The sequence below is a fragment of the Pseudopipra pipra genome, chromosome 10 (assembly GCF_036250125.1).
Source record: "Pseudopipra pipra isolate bDixPip1 chromosome 10, bDixPip1.hap1, whole genome shotgun sequence".
In the NCBI taxonomy this organism is placed as follows: Eukaryota; Metazoa; Chordata; class Aves; order Passeriformes; family Pipridae; genus Pseudopipra; species Pseudopipra pipra.
The window spans coordinates 1,720,409-1,743,754 of NC_087558.1; the positions used below are offsets into that span (position 1 = coordinate 1,720,409).

At 46.7% G+C, this 23,346-nt stretch overlaps 1 protein-coding gene across 2 annotated transcripts in view; it reads left to right on the forward strand.

Annotated features, from left to right (window-relative positions):
* The window catches only part of SCHIP1 (schwannomin interacting protein 1), a 134,264-nt gene that overhangs the window by 22,160 nt on the left and 88,758 nt on the right, over positions 1-23,346 (forward strand). For both annotated transcript variants that reach the window (XM_064665744.1, XM_064665746.1), the window contains exons 2-4: positions 15,400-15,464; positions 16,319-16,399; positions 18,948-19,095. In XM_064665744.1, the coding sequence (XP_064521814.1) occupies positions 15,400-15,464; positions 16,319-16,399; positions 18,948-19,095 (294 nt within the window). The remainder of the gene's footprint in view (positions 1-15,399; positions 15,465-16,318; positions 16,400-18,947; positions 19,096-23,346) is intronic.

A 23,346-nucleotide genomic window follows, 5' to 3' on the forward strand; every position in this document is an offset into this window, starting at 1 on the left:
AAGTTCATTAATCTTCCTCCAAATTAATAAAGAAGTTTTCAACCAAAGGGTATCATAGCATGACAATCGCTTTTTTTTTTTTTTAAGGACAATTTAAAAGGAATTTAAAAATTGAGGCAGCTGATTCCATAACCAGAACATGGCTCTCTCTGGGCAGGGAGGTCAGATTTTTAGAGGTGAGACACTTTGGTCCATGTGAAAGTGCTAATTTAAGTAAGTGGAATTCTTTAGAGCATTCTAAGAACGAGATCAAGCCTTTCCAGCTGGCAGTTCTAACTGTAAATATAAAGGATGGGCTTGTTTAGATGACTTGTTCACTGTCAGTTTGCTCAGCATTAAGACTTATTAAGAGGCAAGCACAGATAAGGCAGCTCTGGTAATCCAGGTGATAAATTATTGAAATTCCCATTAAAACCATGGAGCTAATATTTGGGATAATACAAGTGTGCTGGGGGAACTGTGACAGTAAAACCTTCATGACAGGGATGCTGTGGCAGGTGTAGGTTGAGGAAAGTCAACCAAACTCTTGAAACCAAGGTCCTACAAGTTCCCAAGCCTTGGTGCCACAGGTGTCACCTCTGCTGGTGCAATCAGTGAATTTAAATTTTGGGAGTTAAGCAGCTGCTAGGGAATATTTTTATTGAATTCCCCCTGAAGTGCTGACGCTCCTCCAGCAAAACCTGAAGGCAGAAGCTGGACAAGCAGCTGGGTTGGCTTCTGGGAAAAGCAGGAAAGAGGAGCTGGAAGTGGTGACCAGTTGCTGTAGCCATGGGGAAGGTGTGGAGCAGGGCAGGAGCTCCCCAGTCCGAGGAAACCTTTCCTGTCACCCAACCACTTTGTCTGAAACCCCAGGAAATTCCCCCCGTGCATCGTTTGTGCCTGAGCAGAACCACTCCCCACAAGGTTGTTTTATCAACCTCGTAAATATTCACCATGACAACCCAGTTTCTAGAGCTACAAGAAACTGTGAATTGATTTTGGGAATTAGTGTTGGTTATAATGATTGGAATGTGGAGCCCAAAAGTGTGAATAATTCCCGGAGGATTTGGATGCTCCGGTTATTTGTGGCTTGTTCTGAGCAAGGACCAGTTTTGCCACCCAACAGAAGGGAAGGGTTTCTGCTGCCCTTGCCCAGGTGTCCCTTCCAGAGGGTTAATTGCCATTGGAATGAAGAGGAATTTTGCCTTGCCAAGATCTGATCCAAGAACCACAAAGCAATTACATTGGGGAATCTCCCTTTTCCACAATATTGAAGAGAACACAGCTTGATGATAATTTCTAGCAAGGTGATGCTCTATTAAAAAGTTTCCCTGCTTTTGGGACTCTTGGCCATGAAAACAGCCTCTCTCCATTAATTTTCATTAATGGAAGCAAGGCATGTGCAGCCAGAATGATACTTGGAACTCTTTAATTCCCTGGTTTTTTCACTGTGCAGTGACAGTGCTGGAGTTCAGAAATTACATTTATCTTGGAATCTATCTGTGTCCTGGTGGGGAAATCTAAATTAGCACAAACCTTCATTTGCGTGAAAGTATTTCTAGTTAGATGAAGGTTCACCTTTCTCATTATGGTGGGGGAGGAAAAATGATTTTCCAACGTGCTTTGGAGCCCTTGGCAGTGTCCTGGTTAGAAATGATCTGGAGTTTTAGTTGTGTGTGAGAAACCTTTTGGTTCCATTCACAGAAATTCCTCCCTGGGAGGGCGGGGAGGCCCTGGCACAGGTTGCCCAGAGAAGCTGTGGCTGCCCCTGGATCCTTGGGAGTGTCCAAGACCAGGTTGGAGCAACCTGGGATTAGTGGAAGGTGTCTTTGCTCATGGCAGGGGTGGAACTGGATGATCTTCATGGTCAGGGAAGGTTTAGATTGGATATTAGGGAATATTTCTTCATGGAAAGGGCTGTCCAGGGTGGATCCCCATCCCTGGAGGGATTTAAAAGCCCTCTAAATGTGGCCCTTGAGGACATGGGTTAGGGTGGCCTTGGCAGTGCTGGGTTAATGACTGGACTCAATAACCTTAGAGGGCTTTTCCAAACTTAACAATTCCATGATTCCAAGCTGCAAATGTTTCTGCTAAAATGAGTGATTATTGCACAGTCTCACTCATAATTCTAAACACATGGAATTTCTCCACATATATATAAGCATTGACTAAAAAACTGGGCTTTATTTTTCCTTTCCTCTCTCTTTTTACTTTATTGAGTGTTCAGAGGAGAATTCACAATGTGCAATAAAAAGCAGAACATGAAATTCAGGATTCCCTTTTGGCAGAGCCCTCCCACCCTCCTGGGTGAGCTTTGTGAGCAGCTCCAGTTTTTAACCCAGGGAGGGCCCTGGAGTCCTGTGGATGGGCACAACTTCATCACAGTGACCCTCTGTGTGAAGTGAAGCTTAAATCATTGGTTTAAATCATTGGTTTAAACTCGCTCTTGGGTCTTGTTTCTGCAGCTAATTTCAATCTGCTGGGTTTTTTTGTGAGGTGTAGGTCAGGGGAGGAAGCTTGTTTTTAATGAATCACTTAACAGGAACGGGCTTCTGCTTTTCAGCAGGCAGGAAATTTGGCATCAGCATCTCAGGGTGTTTTGCAGGGCTATTTATATTAATATTTGCTCTGCAGCAAAACTAACTGGGATAAATGGACAGAATTAGAATGGTGGGGTTTTGTCTCATAAATATCCTTAATGTGAGGGTCGGTTCTGCCCCCCTGGGGGAGGGATGGAACCTCAGTTCCAATAAAGCTCCTCTGATGATGCAGCATAGAGCTGTCTCCCCCTGGGGTACCTGTGCCTGCCAGGACCTAGATATTCCTCACTCCAGCTCCGGATTTTCCAGCATAGGGAGGATGTGGACCTGTTGGGGGAGTCCAGAGGAGGCACCAAGTTGCTCAGAGGGGTGGAGCAGCTCTGCTGGGAGGAAAGGCTGAGGGAAATTGGGGTTGTTCAGCCTGGAAAAGAGGCAGCTTTGGAGTGACTTAATTGTGGCCTTCCAGGACCTGAAGGGAGCCAAAAAGTAAGATGGAGAGAGACTATTTACAGGGGATGGAATGACAGGATAAGGGGGAATGGCTTCCCACTGCCAGAGGGCAGGGCCAGATGGGATATTGGGAAGGAATTCTTGGCCCAGGTTGCCCAGAGAGGCAGAACAGCCCCAGCTCCCTCAGCTTGTCCTTGGGAGGGAGATGCTCCAGTCTCTTCATCCTTTCCATGGTTCTCACTGGACCCACTCCAGGAGCTCTGTGTCCCTCCTGTGCTGGGGAGCCCAGAGCTGAACCCAGTAAATAAATAACCCATCAACACCATTAAAATGGGGATGACCCTCTCTTTGAAACCTCTCGTTGAAGAGGAACGTCTGTGTCTGAACTTGGAGGTAAAACTCCAGCTGGCTGGAGTGTCCTGGGGTGCAGGAGGAGGTTCAGTGTCCTGGGCTGGAGCCTCAGCTGAATTCAGGGAAGGGTCCTGGAAGCAATCATTGATTTATTTTTTTTTTTTTATCTGTAAATAAAGACCCAACAGCCTATTTTTTTGAAAAATCTCCCCAGGCAGATCTGCAGTTTGGAAACCCAGCATATTCCACAAGGTCTCAGCAGCAGATCTGGGCAGTGGAGTCATTTCTTTAGATGGTGCACAAAAGTAGCCATAGCAATGCTAATTGTGTGTTGTCTGGGGAGCAAACACAGCCTCAGAACAAGACTAATCTCCCTCTGTGTCCTTCCTAATAGAAGGGAAGGATGCTAAATAATTAACATAAACAAATGAAAACTAATTTGCCAATTTTTAATTTTCCCCCCATTGCGTGATCCCTGTTAATGAATAATTTACAGGGCAGAAATGAATGTAAAATCCAAATATTTCTCTGGGGTCTGCTGGATGTGTTATCTGAACATCCTATCTGACTGTTTATTTGTGCGTATGTATATATATATATATATATATATTTTAAAAAAGAGTAAAAAATAACCCCAGGGAAAACCCCACTGAGCATGAACCAGGCTGTAATAGAAAGAGCTGCAGACTCCAGAGATTTTAGCATTTCTTTCCAGACCTGAGATCGTTTGTCTGAGGCTGTTTTTGAATTATTCATACCAACTGTAGCTCTTTGCTTTCCCAGATTGAGTGTGCCCAGCTTCTATCTTAGGGTTTCACGTGCTGCTTTTTTGTTTGCATTTAAGTTGTTTTTTTTTTTCTGGGCTGCCCTTTATTCAAAGGCTCTGCTGGATGCTGAGGGATCCCATCAGCCACACATTAAACATTAAGAACCTGGATTGTGGTTAATATTGAGGGCTGCACACAGCAAATAAGGCAGCTGGTGGGAGGGGGAGCCAAAGAAACAAGGGAATGGGATAACTGAGGAGCAAATAAACCTTGGAAATAATGCCCTGGTTCTGCTTTGGCTTTGGAGTGTTACCACCAAGGAAAGGGTTTATTATTTCAGCCCCAAGAGGACATGTGGGTTTTAAGAACCTTTTGGATCATGATGCCCCAGACCTGGGTAAGATTAACAGGAGCAAACTGGTCTGTGGGAGGTGTCCCTGCCCGGGGCAGGGGGTGGGATGAGATGGATTTAAGGTCCCTTCCAACCCAAACCGGTCTGTGACGACTTTGGATTGACCCCAGTGTTTGTGGATGTGGAGATGATACATCCAAGGCTGTTTTCTTGTGTCAGAGGTGAAGTTTGGTCCAAGGAACACCAAGAAAGACTTGGCTGAGCACTGGAACAGGCTCCCCATGGAAGTGGTCACAGCACCTGGGTGGTTCCTGGGGTGTCCTGTGCAGGCTCCATGATCCTGGTGAGTCCCTTCCCACTGAAAATACTCTGTGTGCTGAAGTTCATCCCAATCCTGGACAAACTGAGATGTTTTCCCCAGTCCTGTTTCACACAGTTCCTAAGCAGGTGCTGGAGTGGCAGCTGCAGTGAAGGGTTTGCTTTGAACTGGCACCTTGGTGGGTTTTAGGTGTTCACATCCAAGCTGTGTCAGCTAAACTCGCCTTGAAAGCCCTCCCAGGCTTGCCCAGGGCACAGTTCTGTGTCTTTGCAGGAACTGTTCACCTTCCTGGGAACTCTTTTTGCAGTTGGGTTGGTATTTGACATGACAAGGCTGTGGAAACATTCCTCCTGCTCCTCAGTCCATCCCCCTGGATCACAATCCTGCTTTCCCTCCAGTCCCCCTTGCCACATCTTGGCCCCCTGGCACCAAGCCAGGCTGTTCTCCACCCTGAAAGCTGGAGATGTGCTGGGAAACAGTCCTCTGAAGGTACCTGGAGACCTGAGGAGTGAGTCCCACACGTGTCTGAGCTTCCAAAGCGACAGTTCTCCGGGGACTTTGTAGCCTGTTGTTCTGCATTTGGCAGCAGGGATTTTTGGAACGTAACAAAGGCAGCAGGGATGGTTTTTATTTGGGAAATCACGTTCTGGCCGTGGCTGGGATGTGCAGGGTGGGAAAATGCAGATGGAACTTCCCTGAATCCCGGGGTTTAATTGGTTGCCACGTATCAGACCTTGATGTGGCAGATCACTAATGACAGAAGTGAGGGATAAATGTTAACATTTATATTAATATTGTAATGTAAAGATCATGTTGAACATGAGCTATTAAAGCACTTCATAGTCTCAGTTAGAAAAGCAGTAACAGCACCAATAACCAGCTTTTAAACAGCTTGTAAAGCTGCTGTAGCAGGGCCTTTAAACAATAATGTCCAGTTATAAAAGTCAGGAGGAAATCTTTTCCTCTGTGAGCTGGAAATGTGCATTTTCTGAGGCTTTTCAAAGACTCACAGGCCTGTCAGAAAAACATCTGTGTGTGGCTGCAAGAGCTGTAGGATTTTATCCTGAGGAGTTACACCCCAGGGAAGGCTTTGAGTAAGAGAAATCCCACTAGTGCTCTCTCCCTCTTGATAAACTCTGGGTGTGAGAACAACACTGGGCAAGAGGAGGAGGAGGAGGAGAGAGCTCCTCAGCTGAGTTTCCCTGGGTTTTCCTTGCTGGTGGGTGTCAGGTTGGAGGCAGAACTTGTGGAGGAGCCACTTGCAGCTCCTTGTAGCTGCGATTTCCTCGCCACTAATCGGGTTTGGAAAGTGCCATCCTGATGTTTATCTGCTCCAGGTGCTGCAGCACACGGGATGCAGTTGCTTAGCAACTGCCTTCAATTAAAACATCTCCTTAGATATCTGCAGCACAGGAGAAATTAGATTTAACTCCTCAGGAGCTCAAGGAAGAGCAACCTCTTGAACTTGGGTAGTGCCACAGATCCCTCCTCCTTTACACTGGTGGTTGTTTCACCTGGAAAGCTTTGGAGTTGGTTTTTTTTTTTCTCCTGAAGGTTGTATTGGAAGCTTGGAATTATTGGAAGAAATTAATAGCGTTGGAAGCTTCTCCATGTTGGATTTGAGAAGTTGATACTGAGAAGCAGCAAAAATCTGTTTCATTATGTTTTCCAAGGCCCAGTGCCTTCATCCCATGCTCAGCATCCTCCAGCACCTTGAATGACATCATAGAAATAACTGGAATTCTGAATAGCAGCAGATATTTAGCATAAGCTGTGAACCAATTAAATCCTGGCTTCTTTCATTGAACAGATTCATATACTTTTCATGATCTTTTAGTACTTGGGATTGTTTTCCTGCTATTCACAGAAGACAAAGGTCCACGTGGTTGCTCAGCTGCTGCACTGAGTATCCCACAAGTTGCAATTACACTTAATTTTTATGCAGGAAATGAGATAGGTGGGTTTTGATGGGTAGATCTGCTCTGAAACCCGTTATGTTCTGTGATTATGATTTTTTTTTTTTCTCCAGGATTCATAAAGCTAATGTGCTAAAAACACAACTGAATAGTTTGGTAATTTGCCTCTGAGACTAATCTGTGGCCATCTTTTTAATGGGATTGTAAATTATCTGCACTTTCCAAAGCAACTGCAGTAGATTGAACAATTGTGTTAATGACTCTTGTCAAGAGATTAACTGGGAAGGCAGGATGGAGGGATGAGCTGATTTCACCTGTGAGATTGCCAGGGGAGCATCTTTAGGACTTGTCTAATTAGCTCAGCACCGTTTTCCAATGGTCCCCTGCAGGGCTGTGGAAGGGAGAGGGATTTCTGCTGTGATCCCACTCAAGCTGCTCTGGGGCTGTTTCCAGCAGGGGTGAAATGTCAGGGCATAAACAATCTCTTTTTGAAGAGTTTAAAAAACCACTTAACAACGTGCTCTGTGCAGATGAAGCCCCATCATACACGTGGCCACTGTTCTACCTTGAACAGTCCATGCTTGGGGCCCTGCCTTGATCCATCTGCTCTCCAGAAAACTGGAAACCAAGGAAAAAAGGGGGGGAAACATCCCTGATAGATGAAACCGAGTTTGGTGAGTTGGAGCTGTTGGCTTATGCAAGCCCAGCTTGGGTCCCATGTTCCAGCTCAGCTCTGGCCAGGCGACAGTGACCTGGGCATGGGGTGCTCCAAGCCCCTGTCCTTGGTGGGAAAGGTGGTGTGGAAAAGCTTCATCAACCCATGCTGGGTCCATCTTCATCCTCCACGCTGTCCTGTCCTCACTCATCGTGCCTTGGAGCTGATTAAAGCTTCTGCCTCCCCTCTGTCCTCACCATCTATCCCACCCAGGGCTGGGAATTCCCATGGGAGCAGTTGGAGGGCAAAACATCCTGGCATTAAACCCTGCAGGGGCCTTGCCCAGGCAGAGGCAGTGGCTGAGGATTTGCTGGCTCGGGCACTGCTTTGTCAGCACAGCTCCAGTGCAGGGTAACAGATGTTTGTTGTGTTTCCCAAAAGCAACTCCTTTGTTTATATTCCTAAAACATTCCACTTGGCCTAAATGGGACTTTCAGAATGACAAGAGGTATAGAAAAAGCTTTTCTGTAATAGATGTGATTATTAGTTTTTCACAGTAACCTTCTGATTCCTAAATTGGTTCATCACTCTTTTGTGAAAATTAGTAGACAGTACCACATGCTGAAAAGCTGAAAATTGGATTAATATGTTTCTTTTCAGGTTTAAAACACTCATCTGCTGTTGTTGTTGGAAGTAATAGACTCAGGAGCTATAAAAAGAGCTGCTTACTTTTTCGGGGGGGGGGGGGGTGGAACAAAACCCTCCACTGGGAGTTCAGAGATGGATCTGTCATGTCAGATTTTCCCCCTGCCTTCCCCTTCCTGCCATGCTGGAATTCACACTGGCTGGGTTGCAATCTCATCATATTGCCCTTAAAAGTAAGCTGGGCTCAACTTTAATTTAGAAGAAAAGCCTTGGAGGGGGGTGGAAGGTGGGGGGGCTCTGCCAGTGGAGTGGGTTGGGTGCAGATTTGGGTTCTTTGGAAAGCAGCTGTTTGACCCAAATGTTGTTAACTTTTATCAGGCACAACTCTGCAGCCCTTCAGGGGGTGGTAAATAATGGTAAATGTGAAGAAATTGGGTCTGCTGGTGAACTTCTCCACCGAAACATTCCTGGTTTAATTTGGCCAATGCTTTTCTCTCTGAGGTGCAGCTTTTGTGCCCTGAAGTAAAACACAACACTCAGGTTGCGATTCCCTTTAATTTCTTGAAGATTAAAGACCATCCCACATAAATACTGGGTTGGAAAACTGAATTCCTTCCGAAACATCTTGGGTTTAGGCTTTACCCTGTTCCTTCCATGGCTCTTCCAGCACTGGCCGTGCCCTGTTGGGATTTTGGGGCTGCCTTTTGCTAGGCAGGGTTTTCAGGGAAGGCCTGGTTGCTCTGACAGAGTGGGGTGGCATTTGGCAAGCCAAAGTTTTGGCTTTAATTCCAAAAAAATCAGTGTTTCCTACCCCGTGCTGGTTGCTGTCCTGGGGAAGGCTCTCACTGCAGCAAAGGCACCATAGATGGACAAATGTACCACACACTCTGTGCTTTGGTGCTGCTGATTCACCCCAGGTTTTTCTCCCATACAAATGACATTAATTTGAGTGCCCAGATTTAATTTGAATGCCCAGATTTAACCTGAATGCCAAGATTTTTAACCCAGATAGGGTTTAGCATCTCCTCCTCCTGTAAGCAACCCATTCAGACCTTGCTGCCACTTGGAAAGCAGCTGACACCTGACTGCAAAAATGTCTGGATTTCAGTGAGAAATGGGTTTTCTAGCCATAGGTTGAATCCCTGAGTGTTGCTATATGAGTGTGTGTGTGTATATATTATTTTTTCCCCTTGAACTCTAACTGTGAAACTCTTTGCTGAGTCTCCTCCAGCACTTGTGTTGTTCCAGACCTTTTCCTCAGTGTTCATCCTGGCTGTAGTTTTGGAAGCACTTTGGTGGCAGAGAAGCCAAGATGTCAAGAGGCTTCATTCTCTCTCTGGTTTATTCCCCTGGCAGAAGTTAAAAGCCTGTGTATGGTGAGTGCTGCTGAAAGGCCTGACCACAGTGACAGCAGCAGAAAGAAAAGGCTTTTTAAAAGGAATCTCACATGGATTTTAATGGTATTCATCCTTCTGCAAGGTTTCCAGAGCTGCTGCAACTATGAAACAGTGTTTTGTAGCCAGAGTGCAATAGATTGCTCTTTTCTTCCTGAGGGCTGAGCTGAAGGAAGGAAAAGAAAACAATTTATTGATATCAGGGAAAGTGGAGAAGAGCTCAACAGGTCATGCTGTGAGTGCTCCTGTCCCCTGGGAGAGATCAGCAGCAGTGCTGCTTTCCCATTCCAGCCTTCTGCACCCACTTGGGAAGGAATCAACACAACAACTGGCCTGGACATCCTTGTGGAGCCAGGGCTGGAGCAGAGGGATCAGGCACCAGCTCTGTTCTTAGGTAGGAAGGCCAAGACTTTCTGCTTCTATTCCTTATTTTGGTCTTACAGTGAGTTAAGTTTTATATTGAGTCCTGTTTGATTAAATGATGAGTGAGAGGAGAGCAGTGTCGTGATTTACAGGAGTGGGAAGAGAAACAATTAGATCTTGTGTCCTTGGGGTATAAAAAGGCAGGAAGGGAAATGCATTGAAGGAAATGCAAATATCACCATCCAGAGGGATGACAGTGGCCTGTGAAACAGGAGGCAAATGCATCCCCTGGGATTTTGGCACAGTAACGAGTAGAACTCTGAGAAATGGTACAGCAAGAGTTTATCTTTGACCCAACGGCAAACTCACTGCTCTGAGAAAGCTTCTCCTTCTCTGCCTCATCACTTCCCAGTTCTGTAAAGATATAAGCTGGGAAATTTGAAGGAAACTTGGTGTTGAAAAAATTCCCTGAGAGTTGGTCTGTGCTGGAGAGCAGCAAAACCAACGTGGCCCTTCTTGCTGGAGAAGAACCTGAACTGCAGCCACTGGGCTCTGCAAGAGTGACTTTGATTTTCAATAAACCAAGAAAATGCATATTGAGTGAAGGACCCCTTAAGTAGCCAGAATAATGGAAACACAAGCAATAAACTGTGGGAGTTAATGGCCTGATGGCTCCTCTTCCCATCTGTGCTCCATTTATCAGTTGGATCCTTGGAGACCTCTGGCCATCAGCTCAGCTCCTTTGTGCTGAATGGCTCCAATGCTCATCCCAGTGCTGCTGGAATCAGTGGAACCTCTTCCCAGCCTGGAAGATCTCAGTGCTCCCTGCCCTCTCTTTGCTCCTCTTGGCCTCGTTTTCTCTTTGGTGTGACCCAGTTTTTCCCTGTGCAGTCCTCAGGTTTTGGTGGCACCTTCCTCAGGTTGTTTGGGAGGACGAGGGCAGGGACAAAGCTTGGACACTCCCCCTGTGCTGGCCAGGAGGGTTTGTAGCAGAGGGATGTGAGTCATGGAATGGTTTGGGTTGGAGGGACCTCAAAGCCCATCCAGTGCCACCCCTGCCATGGGCAGGGACACCTTCCACTAGCCCAGGTTGCTCCAAGCCCCGTCCAACCTGGCCTTGGACACTCCCAGGGATCCAGGGGCAGCCACAGCTTCTCTGGGCAACCTGTGCCAGGGCCTCAGCATCTTCCCAATATCAAATTTCTTCCCAATACCCCACCTAAAGCAAGTCTCTGGCAGTTTGAAGCTGTTCCCTTGTCCTGTCACTCTATGTCCTTGTGAAGGTGAGCCATGGAAGGGAAGGCACAGGCTGTATTTGATGGGAGAGTTTCATGTTGTTTGCTGTTAATTAGCTGTTAATAACCACATTCTATTTTATCTAGTTAAGCTCAGAGCCCCAGTGCAGAAGAAAAAATAAGAACTTTACTTTTCCTTGAAGAGATCCTGACCCAAAAGGACAGGATGCCCACGGGAGAGAAGGTGGAAGGAGTTCAGGTGCCCTGGGAGGGCAGGTTTGGGTACACAGAACCCAGCCAGTCCATGCTGTGTCTCCCTGCAGTGACTGACCCAGTTCAGCGAGGCTAACTCCCAATTGTTTGTAAATCTGAGTGTTGAATTTGTTTAAGGAGGTTTAGGTGACTCTGTTGATGCAGAATTTTTCCGGGAAATGGCTCTGACAGCCCGTGGGCTCCGAGCCCCTGAGCTCTGGTAATCTGTGCTTTTCTGTGTTAATGTGCTTTTCTGGAGCTCTCAAAGCTCGAGTGTTCGAGGTCTCTGTTGGGTTGCCAGAGAAAATAAAGCAGGACCTTCCCCCTCCCACCCCCAGCATGCAAAAGTCACCCTCATCTCGCGTGGCCTTTTCTAAGATACAAAGCATTTGTCACCATCAGGCATTTAATTGCCAATAGGATAAAGGGGACTGGCTTTTAGCTGAAGGAGGGCAGGGTTAGGTGTGATATTGGGAAGGAATTCTTGGCTGGGAGGGTGGGGAGACCCTGGCACAGGTTGCCCAGAGAAGCTGTGGCTGCCCCATCCCTGGAAGTGTCCAAGGCCAGGTTGGAGCAACCTGGGATTAGTGGAAGGTGTCCCTGCCCATGGCAGGGGGTGGAACTGGATGGGCTTTAAGGTCCCTTCCAGCCTAAACCATTCTCTCATTTTCCCAAACCCATCCCAGGCAATCAGCCAGAGGAAGGAACACCCTGTATTTTTTTAAATTTTTTTTAAACTATAATAATATATATAAAATAGTGGAAGATGTCCCTGCCCGTGGCAGGGGGTGGAATGAGCTGAGCTTTAAGGTCCCTCCCAACCCAACCCAGTCTGTGAATCTATGAACTTCAGGGAATGCTCAGTGTGTTCGGGGTGTAGCATCAGATTTTATGGCCCAAAATGGGATGCAGGACGCTCTGCACATCCCTGAAATGGGAATTACCGCAGGTGATCTCCTGTCTGCCCAAACTGGGGCTCCCTGTGCCTCCAGGTGCCCCCTCACTGCTCCCTCAGGTGCCACCAGAGGTGCTGTTTGAGGCCAAGCTGCTCAGCAACCCCGCGGCTTTCCCAGGGAGCGGCACCTCCCGGCCGGCGTGAATGGGAGCCCGAAATAGCAGCGTGTAAAAACCTCCCCTTCAAAGGCTCCCGATCCCTCGATCCTCTTTACGCTCATTGTATCCCGCTAAGAGGCTTAATTAACGCACTGCCTGACAGGTCCTGTCAGGCTGAGACAGGACTCCACAGCATTTCATCCAAGGGCCACGGTGTTCCCTGGGAAAACAGGGCAGGATATCAATGAATAGCAGGAAAAATGAGAAAAATGGAAAATTAATAAACCACAAGGTCCAAAAATAGGGGGAAGGGGTGGAATTATTTGTGAAATGGGAAACAAAGTCTTAAAACCAGGGGTCAGAGCAGCACTGGCATTGGGCTGTTCCCAGTATCCCAGGGCAGCTGAGGGGCTGGGAAAGCAGTTGAGGATCCTTCTGTGCTGGAATATGAATGGCACGTGGATCTGAGCTGGTGCTGAGGGTGGTTTAGCTGGGACAGGTGAGCAGCAGCAGAGAGCACTTCATTGTCTTCTGACCACCCTTTCCAGCAGAAATTCCTCCTGATGTCCAACCTGAGCCTCCCCTGGCACAGCTGGAGGCCGTTCCTTCTCCTCCTGTCCCTCGTTCCCTGGGAGCAGAGCCCGACCCCCCCCCGGCTCCCCCCTCCTGTCAGGGGGTTGCAGAGCCAGAAGGTCCCCCCTGAGCCTCCTTTTCTCCAGGCTGAGCCCCCCCAGCTCCCTCAGCCGCTCCTCAAGGCTTTCATCCCAATATCCCACTTCCCTAAAAATTCACATCTTCAGGCTGAAAAATAATTAAGGCATAAACAGGACAGGCGTGTTAAAGACTAGAAAAAGACCCTTGAGTTTGCTCTGATCATGGTTTGTTCCCTTCAGGCTTTCCTGGCTTTCTCTCCCTCGGTCCCTCCCTGTCTGGAGCCACCCAGTCCCTCCTGATGTCTGTGTTGAGCTGCAGCAGGAGAAAGGAAAGTGCAGGGAATTTGATGTGTGCGTGTCACAGGGCTTGCAGAGGCCCCACGATTCATCCCGGATTCCACCAGGAGGCTGGATCCCTTCCACTTTAATTTCCTGCAGTTGGAGTTTGCAGCCGGGTCGCTCCGGGTGGGATGTGGAGCTGCCTCTCCCCAAGGTTGGCAGAGCAGCCTCCTGGTGTCACTTACCCCTCAGTGACAGTGCCAGGGGCTGAGGGAGCACCATCCCAACCCTTTTCCCCGGGCACAGCAGCTCCATAAATTTGGTTGCAAGGAGAGCTGATCAATATTTCATGGTTAATGACGCAAAACTGAAATTAGTATAGATTTTATGTCTCCTCCTCTTCCCAATTATGCAAACATTGCTGGGCCCCTTCCGGAGCTGCCTTTCATCCCAGCTTTTATAAAGCCTGGCTGCTGATGTTTAATTGAAAGAGTGAACAGTCCAAAATGTCACAACCAATTTGGGGGTTGACTTTTTTGTGTGAGTGGTCGGTTTTCACCCCGAGGTTAATAGAAAATGATGTCAGACACAAGGGATGATTTATGTCAGCCCTGCAGGTTTTGTCACCCAGAGCTGTGTATAAAGCCAATTGCAAATTGTTTGCACGTTCTAAATGACTGTACACGGCCCTGGAGCAGGCTGGAAAAATGACCAGAGGAATAATGGGGGAGAGGGAAAGGTTATCTGGGGTATCTTCTGATCTGAGCTGGGCTTCAAAGAAAGCAATCTGGAAAGTTGCTTGGTTTTAATATGCCAGAGGAGGATGTTCCTCAAAGCAGACAATGAAAAGAGGAAGGTAAAACCACAAAGAATTTTCCTGACTGGATCATTTCCGATGGCAGACGAGTGGCAGGAGCCTCCAAAGTCACACCCAGCTGTGGTTTGACCCCAAAATGGGGCTGCAGTTTGAGACCCAGAGGGGCAAATGTTGGGAAACATCTCAATTGTCATCTTGGCAAATCCACTTTATGCTTAAAATCCATTTTGCAGTAATAGTTGTTCGGAGGCTGGGAGGAAATGAAGCTGTGTTAGGGGTATATCAGCTCCCAACTGGGATCTTCTTGGTGTCACACAGGGTGGGATCTTGGACAGGATTAAAATGTCTTTGTTTCAGAAAAGCAGCTTTGACTGGGAAAGCAGAAGGTGGAGTTGGCTGATGGGTTGTGCTCCTGGACACTGCAGTGCTCTTATTGGCAACAAAAATCTGTGTTCATCCCCCATCAGATAAAATATATAGGGGGAAAATACCCCTTTTTAGCCTTTTAAATGTTCTTGGCCTTCCTGGGAATCCCAGACCTGTTAGAGAAGTGGGAAGTAAATCACCCTGCTTCCTTCCTTCTCAATGAGAAAGTGCTTTTCCATCTGATCCCTAACTTAAGGAGCTAAAAGAAGTCATGAAGTATCATCTTTGGCTTTTATAGTTTCTCATCTTCTGCTGTTGTTCAATTATCAACATTTGAACACAAACCTGGAGCACATCCCTGAGTCTCCAGGTGGTGACTCTCTTGCATCCCCTCCCAGGGCTGTGCTTTGGAGGGTTCAGTGTTGGCCCTGGTTCTCCTCCACCCCTTTGGGATGATAAAACCCCACCAGTGGGACACAATTTCATTTTTTTAAGCCCAATCTCTGTCCTGAACATCAGGAGTGGATTTTTCCCAGGACATTCACATGGATGTGGAGACTCCCAGCTCTGCATCTGCACCTAAATTTGTGACTCCTCTGCTACTGAAACAGCAGCTGATGCAAATAAAGGCTGTGAAACTCAGTCAGTGACTCTTAATTTTGAGCCTGAATAATGTCTGATTGCAGAACAAAGAGAAGATTCTGAAAGTTTGAGCTGCTGCTCTCACCAAGATGATGAGAATCAAAGCAGCCACTCACCTGAGAGGTGAAAGAACACCTTCCCCTTTGGCTCTGAGTGTTAGTTTTGTAAATCTGATATTTCCTTTCACACTTGTGCTGGACATGCTGATAAATATATTGATTTATTTGTAGTGATTTTGGATTTTTGAAGTTAAAAGCAATTTCACAGCTGCCCCTCGATGGCCCATTTTATTCAGGGGTTGAGCAGGAATCTCCAGTGTCAGCCAAGGGCTTCCCATAAGAACACTGAAATGGGTTTTTCTCTCCTTTTAGGAAGAACTCCGGAGGCTCCAGCACACCTTGGAACAGGTCAATGATGGCAAAGACTTGCTTCAAAGGTAAGGGTGTGATTTCCACCCATGATGAAGTGAAATGGCTTCTCTGAGGTCACAATCCCTTGCTGAGGGACCATCTCTGGGGTCTAGACCGTGTTTTTCTCTTGGTGATACTCTAAATATTCCAAATCTTGCACCTCTCCCGTAAACAATTCTTATTTTCAGTTACAGGAGGATAATTCCTGCAAACTGCTGCTGATTGAGTGATGTAATTAAGTGTCCAGTAAGGTCTCAAAATAACTCCACAGGTTGGGGTCCAGTCTTCCAAACTTTCCTGCCCTTCATGCTGCTCCTGCATCCACAGCAGTGGCCCCAGATATTTGATTTTTTTTTATCTTGTAGCTTTTTAAAATTGCTTTTTCCCAGCAGTGCCCATTCCTTGACCATCATTTCTTCCCAAGAACTTTTTCCTTCACCCCCCCTGTATGGCTTTTGCTGCTGTAATTCCTTTGCTCCCAGCATTCCCCTTGTTCCTTCCTGTTCTTTTCTGGTGTAGCTGCAGGGATGGAAGTTAATTTAGCACAAATCTCTCTTCTCTTTGCCAGGGGAGGTTTTTTTTTGATTTGCAGCAGCTTCTTTGCTGGGTGGGCCTGTCCCTGGAGCTGTGGCATCTGGAAGGTGTTCAGCACAAGCACTCAGGCAGGTTCCCATCTGGAAACTGGATCCAAATCCATCTCTTTGGTTGGCACTCCAAAGAATCTGGACACAGAGACCCAGATGCCTCTCTCCAAAGACAGTGTCACCTTATAACGAGCAGCTCTTGTATGTTCTTGTCAAAATTATGGAATTAATTCACAGCGATTGCAAGAATGTTGTGCTGGGACTTGTTAAACCCATTTTTTTTTCTCTCCCCACAGCCATCAGCTGGCCATGGATGAGGAAAACAACATTGAGAAATATCACATCAACTTAGAGCCCTTGGAGTCCAAAGTGAAAATGTGAGTAATGAAGGATGTTGGTTCTGCCCTTCAGTGCAGCTGAGTGTGTCCCATTCCTGAGGAATCCAGACTGGCTCTGTCTGGAATTCTGTGTAACTTTAGAAAAGAGCCTCAAGTTAACAAGTTAATTAAGTTCTTATCAACCTTTAAGCACATGAAGCTGAGAGAATTGGGATTGTTCAGCCTGGAGAAGTTTTGGGGTGAGCTGATTATGGCCTTGCAGGACCTGAAGGGAGGTGAAAAGAAAGATGGAGAGAGACTATTTACATGGGATGGAGGGACAGGACAACAGGGAGTGGCTTCCCAGTGCCAGAGGGCAGGGTTAGATGGGATATTGGGAAGGAATTCCTGACTGGAAGGGTGGGGAGGCCCTGGCACAGGTTGCCCAGAGAAGCTGTGGCTGCCCCATCCCTGGAAGTGTCCAAGGCCAGGTTGGAGCCACCTGGGCTAGTGGAAGGTGTCCCTGCCCATGGCAGGGGGTGGCACTGGATGAGCTTTAAGGTCCCTTCCAACCCAAACCATTCTCTGATTTTCCCAAATCCATCCCAGGCAATCAGCCAGAGGAAGGAACACCCTGTATTTTTTTTTTTAAATTATAATAATATATATAAACTAGTGGAAGGTGTCCCTGCCCATGACAGGAGTGGAATGGATGAGCTTTAAGGTCCTTCCAACCCAAACTGTTCTGAGATTCTATGATTCACATTCCCTTTGAACCGAGTTTCAAATGTTAAACGCCAGTGTTGTGCTAATTTTTTGTCATTTCCCCCGTGAAATTAAAGAATATTCGAGACTGCTGGATTTTCCATATATCCAGAGGACATCCCAGAGGAGGGAAGTGCAGCACAGACCAAGCAGAGTCTTTTTCAGTGCTGGTTTTCCCATCCAACGTGAAGTTCCCCAGGCAGCTCCTGGAGAGCAAAGAAGCAGCCCTGAGTGTGTAGGGGATGGAGATTTGGGGCTGAGGGGAGCAGGGTTCCTGCTCTGGGGCTGCAGCACGGCTGCCTGGCACGGGAAAAAGCTGGATTTCCTTGGGAAGTGAGGCAGCCCCGAGCCAAGGCACACGCACGACACCTGCTGCCGGGAAGGGAGGGAGACAGTGCTGGGAGCCGGGAATGAGCTCCCCAGTTCTGATGCAACAGGATCATTGAATCCTGAGATCACAGGATGTGCTGAGCTGGGAGGCACCCACAAGGATCACCCAGTCCAACCCTCAGCCCTGCACAGGAACATCCCCAGAGTCACCCCCTGTGCCCCAGAGGATCAGCCAAACCCTCCTGGAGCTCTGGCAGCCTTGGGGCTGTGCCCACTGCCCTGGGGAGCCTGGGCAGTGCCCAACCAGCCTCTGGGGGAAGAACCTTTTCCTGAGATCCAACCTAAACCCATGGGATCAGTTGTTCTAAAAGACCTGACCGTGCTGTGTCCGTGGGGATAGAACTTCAAACTCACCCACGTGTCTGTCAGAGCACAGGAATCCTCTTTGTGACTCTTCCAGGTTGTTCCTCCTTCCCTGGTTCAGGCATTGGCTTTATCCAGCTCCATCCACTAACTCACTATACATTGAGATATATAGGACAATAATATGCTAGGACATTAAAATATTAATGCTGTATTAAAATATTAAAAGGCCCTGAAGTTTCAAATTAAAATCCAGCCAGTGTCTTGTAGTGATGCAAAATAAGCCAAAGGAAAGAATGAATTTCAGGGAGCTTTCTAGAAGGGGAATTATAATTTAACCTCAGTATATTCTCCAGCTTGGAAATAGAAAGGACATGTAAATATAAACATGTAAATACTGCTTGTGCCAGTGAATAAACAATTGCCTCTAAATCCTAAAAGGAGCTGCTTCTACAGAGAAGCTGGGGTTGCCCCAGCCCTGGAAGTGTCCAAGGCCAGGTTGGAGCAACCAGGGATAGTGGAAGGATCCCTGGATGGAACTGGATGAGCTTTAAGATCCCTTCCAACCCAAACCATTCCAGGATTCTGTAATCCAGTGCCACTGGTCTGGCTCTCAACTTCCAACTGTACCTGCTTTATAATCTGAAAGCTGATATCAGTGTGAGGTGTTGAAGGGTTCTTTTAATATGTAAATGAATATTTATATTTTTTGCAGGATGTAAGGGAATTGCTGAGTTACGGATAATCTCAAATTGAAATAATTCTGTAGGTTTAGGGATTGGATGGGGCTCTGAGTAACATGGTCTGGGTTTAGATGGGATGTTGGGAAGAATTCCTGGCTGGGAGGGTGGGCAGGCTCTGGCACAGGTTGCCCAGAGAAGCTGTGGCTGCCCCTGGATCCCTGGAAGTGTCCAAGGCCAGGTGGGAGTAACCTGGGCTAGTGGAAGGATCCCTGGATGGAACTGGATGAGCTTTAAGGTCCCCCCAACCCAAACCAGTCCGGGATTCTCTGATCCTGCTTTACAAGTTCCACCAGCAGCGACTTCAATGAGACCTCCCAGAGCCACGCTCGTTATCCAGGTGGGAAAACAAACCCCCCAAACCCCTGTGTGGAGCCAGGAATACCCATGTGGGCCTGTTCTCATTCCAGCATCCAGCGGGCATGGCGGGAGCACCTCCAGCGCCAGGACCTGCCCCCGGAGCGGCCCCAGGAGCGCAGCCCCTCCCCAGCATCCCTGTCCTCGGGCAGGATGAGCAGGTCCATCAGCATGAACACCTTCTCCGACAGCAGCACCCCCGTGAGTACCCCCTGCACCCAGCCCAGGCTCCTCTCGAGGACTTTGGGGGAAAAAAAGCTGAATTATGGGTTAATAACAGCTCGAAGAGGGATTTTTGGGGATTTTTTGAACGTGTGACTGTGGATATCAGCCCTGGATCTCAGCGGATATTAGTGGTGCTTTTGATGGAAAACAGGTGTTTCCAAATGGTTCTGTCCTTCCATAGAAAGCAAAGATGTGTTTGGTATAATTTTTCTCCAAAAAAAAACCCAAATTGTGGTGCTTTTTTTGCAGATAAATGTGGCTTCTAAGTAGATTTGGGATTGCTGGTGGTTTTGTTGGGTTTGCTGGTGTTTTATTTGGGTTTGTTGGTGTTTTTGTCGGGTTTGTTGGTGGTTTCGTTGGGTTTGTTGCTGTTTTGGTTGAGTTTTTTTTTTGTTGGGTGTTTCCAAATGGTTCTGTCCTTCCACAGACAATGAAGATGTGTTTAGTATAATTTATCTCCCCCAAAAAAACCCAAATTGTGGTGCTTTTCTTGCAGATAAATGTGGCTTCTAGGTTGGTTTGGGTTTGCTGGTGTTTTTGTTGGTTTTGTTGGTGTTTTTTGTTTGGTTTGCTGGTGTTTTTTGTTTGGTTTGCTGCTGTTTTTGTTTGGTTTGTTGTTGTTTTTGTTGGGTTTGCTGGTGTTTTGTCTTTGCTAAACAAGACTTGGAGGAGTTGATCCAGATGTTAAACATTAAATTTGATTTTGGAATAAATATTTCCACTACCTTGCAGACCGGCTGCCAGTGGCTGGAGGTTGTATTTCTCTTTTTAAGGTGACTCTAAACTAAAATCCCAAATATAAAGCCCATTTTTTGAACACAGGCAGCTCTGTGACTGTCTCTGAAATGGGATCTTTGAGGTCAATAAACCAGCAGGTAGAGACAGAGTTTAGAAAGCTTTGGGCTTTGTGACAGGACACCTGAGATTTGAGGGGACCAGAGACTGGGGTTGCATGAAATAATTCAGCAGCTTGAAGGAAAGGCAGGAGACAGGAATTGCCACGGGGTGTGTTGGAGCAGCTCAGGAAAAGCAGTTGGTTGGATCCTGGTGTTGGAAAGCTGGAGGCAGCTGGTGCCAGTCAAGGGACAGCTTTTGGTGGCTTCTGAATTCCCTAAAAAATTCCAGAAATCGTTGCTAGAAGTGCTTCCAAGTAGATGGAGCCCCTGTGCAAGAAACAGAAGTTTGTTGCTTTAATTCTCTTTTCAGGAGCAATTCCCAAGGCAGGGTCTCCAATCCAACAGAGCTTTTCCGTGCTAAAAACTCAGTTTTTCGACTTACAGGCAAAATTTGAGTCTTTGCTCTGTTGTCCCAGGCTCAAAGTGAAGCTGGGGGAGCTGTTGCCAGCAGGTTTGGTTTTGTGGCACTGTGCCTTGGCAGCTGGGACAGAGTTTAATAAAACATTACTGAGGGCTCTGGTTTATTTTCAGCCTCCCTGTGCTCAGAGCTGGAGAGCAGGGTGATAAACTGGGTTGCAATACTGGGTTATGCACTAAGGTTTCGTGTATTAAGTGGATTCTGTTCCTTTAATGAGAGGAATAAACGTGGATATAAAGTTTATCTGCACTCGGCTTCCACAAGAGGTCCCTCGTGCCCTGCACAGGGACACTCCCGGCTGCTCCAGGGGTTCTCCATCCCTAACCTGGCTTGGGAAATGACACATTTCCAATGCTTTGGGGTGTTGTGGGGTGAAATAAGTACATCTGGGAGTTCTGTATTTGGGGAAAAAGGAAGCTTGGATACCGGGATTGTGATTTAATTTGTGCTAATGGGATGCCCACTCATCTCACTTCTGCACCTAAGGAAGAGGGAGATGTTTTATCACACTTTCCTAATAATAACCTTTGGAAAAGCAGGAACTATTTCTGAAGGCAAAGGAACCCCTGATTATTTCGTGTGTCCTTGATTATCAGATCCCTGAAGGACCCGGTGAAGGAGGGTCCCCAGCTCTGGGGTGGGTGAACAATGATCTTTGGTCATTTGGAGGGGAAAGAGAAGATCTTTAAGCTCATTCTTACTGTTTCTGCAAAATTCCTGGTGCATTTTCAGGGGAAGATGGGGAATTACTAGGACTAGGAAAATTCAGAGTTTCAAGTGCATTTTTTCTCTCTTGCCCTCGAAACTTTTCCATCCTTAAAAATAAGGCAAAACGTGCAAACGGGAAGTAGAAAAAGCATTAAAATCCCATAGGAACCTGAAATCCAGAAACAAACCTGCACACTCAGGTTAGAAAAAGCCCAGAATTCGAGGTGGGGCCTTTTGTGCAGAACTCGAGTGCAAGGTGGGAGCAGCAGTTTTAGAGTAACTTCAGAGATGAGGAGAAGGGGAGGTACCAGAAATAATTCTTGCTCTGCTCAACAGCAGCAGGGATTTTTTCTGGTCAGCTGCACCACACCTTTAATTTTTCAGTTTTGAAGTGGCTTTTTAAAAGCCATTTGGTTGCCATGAGGTGGGGATAACTCCATCAGTTCCTCCCTGGTTGAGTGATGGGGGATGTGAACTCCCCATGATCATCTCTGGCTTTTCAAATTTGGCTTCAAGAAGCTGTGGCTGAGCTCTGCTGGCTGTGATTGCCATGTTTCAGCTCAGAGAGACAACCTAATTGTGTGACTCTAAGGCTCAGGATCTCGATAAAACATTAATTATGATACCTTTGAATCCAATGTTTGAACTTGTTTTGCATCCGCCGCTGCCTTCGCTGAGAACTCGCTCTCAAAATGAAATCCTGACGAGGGACTTGTCAAGCAGGAAAGGAACCACGAGACTAAGGAGGAAAAAAATGGCAGTGGAAACAGTTCTTTATTTTTGCTGTTACTTCCAGGTCTTGGTGTTTTCCAGCAGCTCCCCTGGGTGAAGTTTTGGGTTCATGTTGTGGCAGAGGAATTGTGGAATGTCAGACACTGTGGGTAGGAAAGGGAAAAGATTCTTCAGGCTTTCTGTAATATGACTCTTGCCCTTAAAACCAGAGCATCTTGTCTCAACACTATTTAATTATGATGTCCTTTTGTTATCTGGCTCAAAGGTACCACCTGATAAATAAGGCCATAATTAATTTAATTTTTGACTGGCTCCACCTTTTTCTTCCTTCTTCTGGCTCGAGGGTTGGTCAGAACAGCAGCTGAGGAAAATGTATCATTTAATCCTCATAATGATGGATCACAAGTAACTTGACTGGTTCTAGGTGGTTGGAACCCTAAACTTTTAAAATAAATCTATTTGCAGATAATATAGTTTAAGAAAAACAGGAATATTATTGAGTCTTTTCAGGGATGCAGTGACTGAAATAGGAAGGTGAATGATTACTGTGCTGGAAAATTACTTGGAGAGTAACATATGCATCTCTTGGAAAAAGTTTGCTGGGTTTCAGGCAGACTTTGATGCTTAATAAAGTGCTTTTGATTTGATCTGAATATTTGTCACTGAAAATAGGCTTGCTTTGAGACTCCCAGCCAATCAACACGTGTTTCTGTTAAAACACCCAGGGCTGAGACATCACACAAGGCACAAAATAAAATAGGGCACAGCAAAAAGCAGGAATAATCCCCTCTCGGATACACAGAAGGAATAAAACAGAGTGTTTGGCAATCAGAGATTCTCAGCCAGAGAAGAAGTGAACCCCAAAGCTCTCGGTGCATTATCGAGTTGATGAAATCCAGATTTCCCTGTTTAGTATTTTGAAGGTAAATAGAAGAGGATAATGGTCTGTGAACATCCACACGGAGATTTCAGCTCGTGTTTTCAATAAATTGATTTTCTTGGGAAATGTCAGGCCAAGCTCTGAGAGCTGCACTGCTCCTACATGGATTTGAGTTTCCTGATTTCACCTCTAATTCCTACAAACACAGATCAGTAACATCCCACCTAAAACAAGAACAGATCCCTCCTTTTTTTTTTCCACTTGGCTTTCTCTGGCCAGTCCTAGAAAGACTCTCAGAAGAGTCAACCTTAGGACATTTATATGTGCTCAGTGAGAGCACTGTGAGTTCCAGAGGCTCCTGCCTGAGTTCTTCCCACCCTCTTAATCCAAGAACTTTCCAGGTAGATCAGATTATCAGGTAATGGATCGTGCTTTCCATTTGCAAACAGATAAATCATCCCTGACGTGGGAGAAAGGAGTGATGGCTCCATCTCCAAACATTCACAGTGTTCCCCTGAGCCTCCTTCCCAGCAGAAAACTGATGGAACACTGGAATGACAGGGAAAGGATGGGCCCTGAGCCATGAGAAACAT